This window comes from Podarcis vaucheri (genome assembly GCF_965113315.1).
Source record: "Podarcis vaucheri genome assembly, chromosome: 6".
Taxonomy (NCBI): domain Eukaryota; kingdom Metazoa; phylum Chordata; class Lepidosauria; order Squamata; family Lacertidae; genus Podarcis; species Podarcis vaucheri.
Genome location: NC_138764.1, coordinates 6,928,039 through 6,937,758, shown reverse-complemented (window position 1 = coordinate 6,937,758; position 9,720 = coordinate 6,928,039). Strand labels below are relative to the sequence as shown.

The following is a 9,720-nucleotide window of genomic DNA, read 5'->3' as shown; positions in this document are numbered from 1 at the left end:
CGCCCCCTCGCGCCCATTGGCGCAGCTAGCAACCGCCATCCTTATTTCGGGCAAGGAGCTTCGGACCGCCTCCCTCGGCAGAGCCTTTTCCAGGCCCGAGGCGACGTCGAGCGGGGGAGGCGGGACCTCCTAGGAGAAGCCAATCGGCGAGTGTCCCGAGCGGGCGCCGAACTGGCTGCTGGAAGGAGGCATTTTAAACTCTATTTTTAAATCGCCCGCCGCCCTGAGGGGAGCCGTTGATTGGTTGGTTGCTTCGCTCCGTTATTTGGGAGCGGGCGGGTGGCGAAGAGGGAGGTCTCGGCCCCGCGATGGCGAGGGCTCAGCGACAGGTAAAGCGTTGGGCTTTCGAGCTGCTGCCTTCGTTACCTTTGCAAGAGGAGGCTTGCCTGAGGCGGGCAATGGCGGCCCACCTCTTGGCGCTCTTCCTTGAAACTTAAATGCTAGCTTTCTCCGTGCAGGGATATTGCTTTGGGGTTTCTTGTTTTTCGGTTTTTTAACCGAGTTATGCAAATCCCCACCCGCTGCCGTCGAGTGTTTTATTTTAATTAATTATCCGACCAAGTCTTGCTCACGTGTAAAACCCATTGAAATCAACGGGCCTTGGCTTGGTCCACATTAATTCATATTATTGCCCTCCCTATAATATCGCCCTCCTGCTTTATGGTGTCGTTGTTATGCGCTTTCCTGCTGTAAAACCCACCTGTGATCTTGAGGTGAAGGGTGGCATATAAATTTAATTAAAATAAAATAAAATAAGGAAGCCAGTTTGGTAGGTCTGCTCTGAGAGAAACTCACCCACAATATCTAAAAACAGTTCTGCAATAGACATGGAGATGTGTACAGGCACCCAGACTTGACTTGCACTTCTGACTGAAATGCCTGTGTGAAAAGATAAGATTATGTTACACGGATGCCAAAAGTTTATTGGTGAGGGAGATGGCCATGCTGCCAAAGAGAAGAGATTTTGCCAATCAATTGGGTGCCACCACAGGGAAGGCCCTGACATGATGGGGCTGCAGCTGTTGGCAGAACCACGAGACAAGCCTCCCGTGAAGAACTCAGATTCCGAAGGTTGGCAGATGTGAGGAGAGGTACTCCTTTTGGGGGGGGGTGTGACAAAATGCTGAGTTAAACAAAACTGTTTAAAGCACACTAGGAAGGTAGCCAGTCCTGTGCTGTGTAGAGGGAAGGTATAGCTTGATTCGTGTTACCAAATCCTTGTGGTGCTGTTTTTATTTTGTTCTCTTTAAAATCTGTATCTATAATGAGAGAAATAGATTGTCCCCAGATTTCTTTGCAACCTATTATTCTAGTATTCGACAGGATTTCTTAGTGCCCACTTCCACCCCAAATATCTTGGCTTGCCTTCGTGTGAGTCCTTGTCATGCTGAGTAAATGATCACCTGCATTTTCTTTACTTTGTATAAAATAGTTTTAACTTTTGTTCCTTTTTGCCTATTGATTGGTAAACTATCAGCATGTGGAAGATACGAGGGTTTGCGACTACAGGACACTTTCTGTTTTTGGAGAAAAAACTGTAGATCATGATGGGAACATCATTAACACTGCACATCTTTCAAGACATGTTGTATCCCTCAGACGAAACCTGTTTAGTCAGACCCCAGCTATGAGAATGATTCAACAAACTCTTCACTTGCAGGTAATCCTTTGGTGAGCTTGGTATAGCTGGCAAAATATTGCAAAATGAAGTAGCTTTTTATTTGGTGGAAAGGGGGGAAAAAACCTCTGGTAACTAGTAGTTAATCTTTCAGAAATAGTTCTAGGACAACTTGGAAAGGAAATTACAGTAATATTGTCCTGCCTAGAATATATCATATCTCTCTCTCTCTCTCTCTCTCTCTGTGTGTGTGTGTGTGTGTGAGAGAGAGAGAGAGACAGAGAGAGAACAACTAACTACAAGTGTCTTAAAACTTTGATCCTGTCTCCTGAAAAGTTAATGTTGGCCAAGGGATTGACATATTTTTACCATCTGAACTTCTTTTAATAAGACCTAAATTTATATGGTAAATTATATTTTTCCTTCTTGCATTAGTCCACTACTTATTGTACAGGGCACTTTCATCTGTTCTAGATTATATATTCTAGCCATAAAAGGTAGCAGAGGGGAAATAGGTTGAAGAGGACCTGAACCTCTAAATGGTGTTATTGGGAAAGCTTTAGACTGGTGATGTGGAGGGGGGTGTTGTGGTAGCTATTAAATTAGTTGCAGACTGTCCTGAGAGTTGGATGAACCATATCCAAAAAGTTGCTCATAGTGATATTTGCTCTGTTTTTGGTGTTTTTGTTGGAAAGTGTAGAGTATGGACACCACTTGCCTGCACCTAGGAAGCTAAAACTGTTCTTCACATTCCAGGGAAATGCTGATCCTCAAATAAGCTTGCTTCTGTGTAAGCAGTGGACTTTATACGCTGTCACTCCTCTGTACAAATTCTCTTATGGACAGCTGAAAGAATATTCTAGACAGTTGAGTCGCTTTATTGCATCTGAAAGTCAAAGGAGACCTGTGGAAATTGAATATGAACTTCAATTTAAAGTGACGTTCTCTTCATTCTCAGCTTTGAAAATCACAGAACAGGAACCAGATGCAGTTCTCATTCAAGTAGGTACTATAGTCCCAATATTTTAATATCTATGGGTTTGTCTTAACAATATTGAAGAATACTATTGTATTGGGTCTAGAAAATACACTAGTTCATCTCAGTATGCCACCACTGTTATCTTAGTGTTATTAAATTAATTTGATTTGCTTTGGATGCTAGGGAATCATGGCTACAGTTGGTGGTGAGTCAATCACTGGATGCTTTGCACCCAGTCTTGGTTGCACCATTTCTCTTGAAAAGTGGTTCTGAAAAAATGTATCAGAGCAATTCTTAAAAGTAGGTGGCCTGCAGGCACAGGAAGCCTCTGGCTGCCCTTCATGTGACCATTGGGTCTTAGACCCGTGAATCCCAAACTGATCATGCAAGAGACACTGCGTCATGCACAGCCTGGCACTTTGAAAGTGCGGATCCCGTTGGATCTGCACTTTCAAAAAGGCTTCCTTGTCCGGGCAAGGAATTAAGTCTTGCTTAATTCAGTGGGTTTTCCATGAAAACATGCATAATTGTCCATGGCTGTGAATAGAGTACTGTCAAAGTGATAGGTGCACAACAGAAGAACTGTTGAGAGATGAAGTGCTGTCAATATATTTCCCCTAGTTTTTCCTCACCATAACAAATGAATTGCAGGAGTTGGTTTCCAAAATTGTGTTGACTCAAGCCATTTCGTATAGTTGCAATATGTGCATAATTGGTGTATTTATGTATTTCCCATAGATCACGAAGAGGCCTCAGGTGGCAGCTAAAAATGCAGAAGAGAAAGTGGTGTGGATGGGCTGGTTTACTTGTACTGGTGGAAATGACCTTTTTGAGATTGTTGATGAGGAGTTTACTTTTTTGCCCTTGTTCCTTGTGAATGGGGCAAAGGCTCTCACGGTCCTTGTAGAAACTTGGCTTCAACAGACCTTTGACTGTTGTCTGAGCCCCTTGCACATCACCCCTATCAGTCTTTCCTGGATGGCTGCAATGTGGACTGGGTGCCCTATGGACAATCCTAGAGTTCCAACAGAGCTGATTTTCTCTACACTTGGCACAGCTTACCCTCTGGATATTTCCTATTCTATCCATCCTGAAGATGCAAAAGCCCTTTGGGATTCAATCCACAGCACTCCAGGAGAAGTCAGGCAAGAAGAAGTGGAATTATTCATGGCGTGTCTTTACAACCACTTCCATAGACACTTCAAGATCTACCTGTCAGGCACAATACTGGTGCAAGTCTCCACATCAGTAGCTTCTGCCCATTCTGTTGGGAAAATAAAGGTATGGGGCCTAGCTCATTTACCACTAGCAACTAGTTACAATAACCGTCACTCTTGGCCAGTATTAGAAACTTAAACATTTATAAGTTAGGGGACAAATGGCTCCTTAAACCAAGGCTACAGTTGCCAAAATGGAATGTCTAGTTGCCATTTTTGGGCAAGATGGCTCTGCAGTCTAATTTTCAAATGATGGACTGATTGTGATTGATTTTCAGTTAAGCATCAGGCTCGTTCAGATGACAACCTTGAGCTAGGCTAAGAGCTTTGAGTACTTAAAGAAGAAAAGTCACTTGCTCCAGGGACAGCCCACATATATATTGGCCTATTCTGACCTCTGTTTCTTAATGCTGCCTGCTGCTCAGGCTGTACAGAAAAAGCATTTTGGTTTCAGAAATTCATTCTGATTGTGCAGATAAAATATAACTGGTAGAATTCTACAGGATGGAGTATTAGTGTGTGAAAACAGTCCAGATCCGATGATCCCCAGGCCTGCATCTCCAGATGGTGGAGATGTCAGGCACCATCCTGCCGCCCAGGCAGCTTCACTTGGTCGCAAGTGGTCAAAAGCCAGGTGCAAAATGCCTGGCTAATTTTGAATACTGCCCTTGGCAGGTGATTGATCTCACCCAAAATTGATACTAGCCTGGTAGTGACAAATTATAAATAGATGAGTGTCCTAAAGGAATATTTGAGGCATACATTTTGCAATGTAGACTTCAAACACTTTGCAGCTGATTTTACCAGCTGGCCATTTATACTTTAGGAAGAAGCTTGGTGGCAGGTCTAGCAAACACACTACTCCCTTTCTGTGTGGAAGTAAGCATTCAAGAGAAGTAGAAACCCTACAACTACTTTGTGCCTCTGGCCCCTTTCTACCTATTCCCTAGCTGTAGGGGGTGGAGATACTATTTTTTTCTGCATTCCTTTATGCAATGGCTCAATTACAAGGTGGGAGAAATATTGGCACATGAATAGAATGGTTTCTTGCATCTGTCCCTTCTTACCTTTCCCAGTTCTTTGCCACCCATCTTTCTCTAAGTAGGGAAAGGCTTGGAAGGGTGGCAGGGCTGGGGAGCATATTGAATAATACTTTGGGCACTCAGAACAAAGTGTGTGCATCGAAGACTGGGTTGCAGGGTAGGGGGCATATTGAGCCATAGGCAACCAGTAGCTGATTCCTATTATAAAGTGTGTTGCTGCAATTTCTCCAAATAATGGGCTGGGGTATTGTTCTTAGTGGAGTCACAGTTTTTAATTTGTGTTGGTTTGTTTTCATTGAGGGAGGGGAGATATGTCTGGGAGGAGAGGAACTGAGCAGGGGGACCCCAACTGCAGTGGTTCATGGTAGGGGGCGGTATGGTATGGGAGGTGCCATGTGTCAGCCCCTCCTCCAACATAGGGAATTGGGGTTATCCTATCAGCCAGCCCTCAGGTTTGCAGCTGCTGCTGCTGCTAAATACCAGGTTGACTCTGAGTAAGGCCTCCCTTACACACGATCTGATTTATAGATGAGGAGGTTGATCTGGTCTGTATCACTAAGATTGGGTAGTTAAGGAGGGTGGAGGTGGTGTTACCTACTGTGCCCAACTGGGTGCTCTGTGCAGCATCAAGGGCAAGCTTGAGGGTTGGGGAGAGAGGGAGTTGCTGTGGTCTGTAGAGTTTTCATCTCTCCAGGCTCTGTCTAGAGGGTTTGTTCCTGATGTTGGGCAATCAGGACAGATTAGGGATTCTGCTGGCTTCCACCGGCCTCCCTGCCCAACAGTCTCCTTGCCTGAACAGACGGCTGGTCTCAGAGTAAGTGTTGAGGACTCCCAGAATGCTAGTTCTGGGGTCCAACATCCATGCCAAGACAACTGGCTTTGGGGTGGCTTAGGACTTCATCATGGCTGCCATAATGACCATGGGGTTGTCACAGCATGTCACTAGCCCAACGCATGTGGCAGGCCACACTCTGAACGTTGTTTTATCAGCTGAGCAGGAGGAGGGTGATATGAAAGTAGGGAGTATTGACATCAGTTCCTTGTCATGGTCAGATCACTTCCTGCTGAGATCAGGCCTGGGTTATATAGTGATATATCATTGAAAGCCAGTTTGAAATCCACACTGTGATAACCGGTTCAAAATATCTGCCCTGATGATAAACCGCATGAAGCCAACTTTTGTATGTTGCTCTGCCGGCTCAACTCTTCCCTGTCTCCTGCTGGGGGCAGCAAACCACAGAGCAGGCACTAGGGTTGGGTGATACCTGGTTTTCAACTTCACAATATATCACCAGCTAAACATTGCAATATATTGATATATCATGATGTTTGAAATGAGGATGGAGCCATGTAGAGGCATTGGCTGACTTCAGGGTTTTCCCTACATCATGATTTTTGCCAGTGTCTGCTCTTGTGATTTGCTGCACCCTTGAGTGGTACAAGGGGCTGCCAAGGGAAGCAGTTAGGAAAGCCTTATTCTCTGCATGAAATTCCATTCTATTTGGGAAGACAAGTTAGGACACAAGCTTTAGTAATCCAGTGAAACACAGCAATCACATAGATACCAAATGACTTTAGATCTGGTGGGAATTGGCATCTTAATGATATTCTAAAATGCTGCTTTGAAAAGTATTGTGCTTATACTTCTGAAAAAGGAAATGAAGGCTTTCCATTGTTCCCCTATGTTCTAGTGGTTTCAACTTCAAACCATGGATCTCTTCTTCTCTATCAACTTTCCTCTTCACCCCTTTCATACCTCTCCAGGAATGTAAAACAGGAAAGTTTGGCTTTTCAGATTGACTTCAGACAATGTGATTAAACAAAACTGGTTTATATGGGCTGTTGACATTGTTAGCTTAAATACTTCATTGAATAAACTGTATTTTATCCTGTTTTGATCCTGCAGCAACTTTTTAAAACATTCTCCAATTTCTTTCTTGCAGATTTTTCATGCTCCGCATCTGATATCATTGATGGCATTCCTAACAGAACTGGCAGTTTTAAAAATGTGATTTAAGTGTTGTACCATCTATGCTTTTGCTATAGAAAGTATATCCAGTACAAAGATGACTTTTGTGTGTGAGAGTCTTATTCTTATTCATCTGCTCAGATGTGGTGTGTACAGAGTATATTTACTTTTCTGGTCAAACCTAAAAAGTCTTACACCTTCCTGAAAATATGGATCATTAAACTATATAAACCCTACAAATAATAAATATGGTATTATATTTGACTAGTGATTTATGTGAGTATGGTACTGGTACTAAGTGATTATGCTGCTCTCTTTGATCACAGTACCTCTTGTCAACTGGATTGTTTTGGCTTAGAGGATGGTGGAATGAAGGAACCAATGGGACATGGTTATTGCTGGTTATAAACTTTATAGGAACATTATAAGAAAGGATGTACTGAAGGTAGTGTTGCTGTGTATGTCAGAGAGGGCACTGAATTCAGCAAGCTGGGTGGTGATTTTGGGCCTCAAGTAATTTAGTATGAAGGACATTCTATTGTCCCAATCAAACTGCTCAGGGAGATTTTGAGATTACAAATGAAACTATATGTATTACAGTCAAGACAAAGAGGTAAAATGTATAAATGGCCTATATCAACCTTATGTCCCAGATACTGTTAGACTACAACTCCCTTCATCCTTAGTTAGCAGGACCAGTGGTCAGGGATAATGGGAGTTGTAGTCCAATAGCATCTGAAGAAGAAGAGGAGTTTGGATTTGATATCCCGCTTTATCACTACCCTAAGGAGTCTCAAAGCGGCTAACATTCTCCTTCCCCTTCCTCCCCCACAACAAACACTCTGTGAGGTGAGTGAGGCTGAGAGACTTCAAAGAAGTGTGACTAGCCCAAGGTCACCCGGCAGCTGCATGTGGAGGAGCGGAGACGCAAACCTGGTTCACCAGATTATGAGTCCACCGCTCTTAACCACTACACCACACTGGCTTTCAGTCTGAGGACCTAAGGTTGAGAAAGGGTGCCCTAGATAATTGGACCTTAGGATAGTCTGAGAACTGAGGCAGATTATGGAGAAGAGAGAAAAAATTCTAGGCTTAACAGACAAAATAAAAACTGACAAATCCATAGAGTGCTCACTAATGGTTCATCACCATCCTGGAAATAAGTGGCAAGTGAGGTGCTGGAAGGTTCTGTCCTGGGCCCATTGTTCGATGCCTTTATAAACAACTTGGATGAAGGAATTGAGGAGTTGCTCATCAAATTTGCAGATGACACCAAACTGGCAGGGGTAGCCACTGCTGCAGAAGACGGAATCGGAATTCAGTAGGATCTTGGCAGCAGTGGCATAGCATGGGTTGCCGGGGCAGGACAGGTAATGTGCCCCCCTGGTGGACTGGGCAGCTGGGACGGAGGCATGTGCCGGGGTGTGTGCACACAGAGCCCATGAGGCACATGGCTGCCAGTGGCAGTGGCCATGTATTTTTAGCTGGGTGGCTTTGCCAACACTGGGCTTGGCCAGCACAGGGGTGCAGGGTGTGGACATTGTGCCAGGTTGTGCCCATCAGAATTTTGCACCTGGGGCCAACCTCTGCTAACCAGTAGCGTAGTGTGGGGGCAGGGCAGAGTGAAAAACTAGGCTTAAACTAACAAGAATTTCAATAGGGATAAATGTACGGTTCTACGCTTATGCAGGAATAACTGTCTACTCAAATATGATGGGGTACAACTGGATTGTGAAAAGGATTCAGGGGTCTTGGTATACCGCAAGCTTAACATGATGTGATGATGCAGCAAAAAAAGCTAATGCTTTTCTAGGTTGCATCAACAGAAGTACAGTGTCCAGATCACTGAAGTAATAGTACCACTCTATTCTGCCTTGGTGAGACCACACATGGAATACTGTGTCCTGTTCTGGGCACAATTTAAGGAGGATATTGACAAGCTGGAATGTGTGCAGAGACAGCAACAAAAAGGGTATTGAAAGCCAACCTTATGAGGAATAGTTGAGGGAATTGGGTATGTTTAGCCTGATAAAGAGACTGAGAGGAAATAATAACCCTTAGATATTTGAAGATGGCTATCACATGGAAGATGGACCAAGATTCCTGCTCTGCCAGGTAGGACCCTGAACCAAGGTTACAAGGAAGAAGATTCCGACTAAACATCAGGAAGAACTGTCTGGTGGTAAGAGTCATTCAACAGTGGAATGGACTCTCCTTGGATGTTTTTAAGCAAAGGATAGACAGCCATCTATCATCTATGATGTAGCTGAGATTCCTGCACTCTGCGGGGTTGGACTACATAACCTGCAGGATTCTTTCCACTGCTTCCATAAAAATCAGTGAAGCTGAATGATGGAAGATTCAGGACAGATAAAAGAAAACGCCTTACACTGCCCATAGTTAATGGAACTCCTTCCTACAGGAATCAGTGATGGTCACCAACTTGGATGGCTTTAAAAGAGGATTAGACGAACGCGTGGCAGATAAAGGCCATCAGTGGTTATAAGCCATGAGGGCTATGCTCTGCCTCCATGGTTGGAGGTGCTGGAAACTGCAGGAAGGGAGAGTGCTCTTATGTTCAGATCCTGCTTGTAGATTTCCCATACACACCTGATCCAGCAGGCTCTTAAGTTCTTCAGCTGCACATGAAATTGATACCACAGTAAGCCCACAACTTGTGTGCATTCAGCTTTTACGTGCTGGGCAAAAAATATACTTTGGCAAGCCCACCCACCACTGAGCCCAATGTGCTTTGGCGAGACATGACTTGGGCTTTGGACATGATCTCCAGAATGTAACCCCCATGGACCGTATTTACTCAAATCTAATGTGCACCTTGAAACCCTAAAAAAGTATTTGCTGGTGAATGTAAATGTGCCATCAAATCTAATGTG

The 9,720-nt window shown here is 44.1% G+C and overlaps 1 protein-coding gene across 1 annotated transcript; it reads left to right on the top strand.

Annotated features, from left to right (window-relative positions):
• The first annotated feature begins 169 nt into the window (after positions 1-169).
• Positions 170-7,085, top strand: CENPL (centromere protein L). Its single transcript, XM_082229103.1, has 5 exons — positions 170-329; positions 1,478-1,660; positions 2,375-2,620; positions 3,336-3,878; positions 6,801-7,085. Exons 1-5 carry the CDS (start codon positions 309-311, stop codon positions 6,867-6,869), a joined length of 1,062 nt encoding a protein of 353 aa, XP_082085229.1. The 5' UTR covers positions 170-308; the 3' UTR covers positions 6,870-7,085.
• Positions 7,086-9,720: the final 2,635 nt, after the last annotated feature.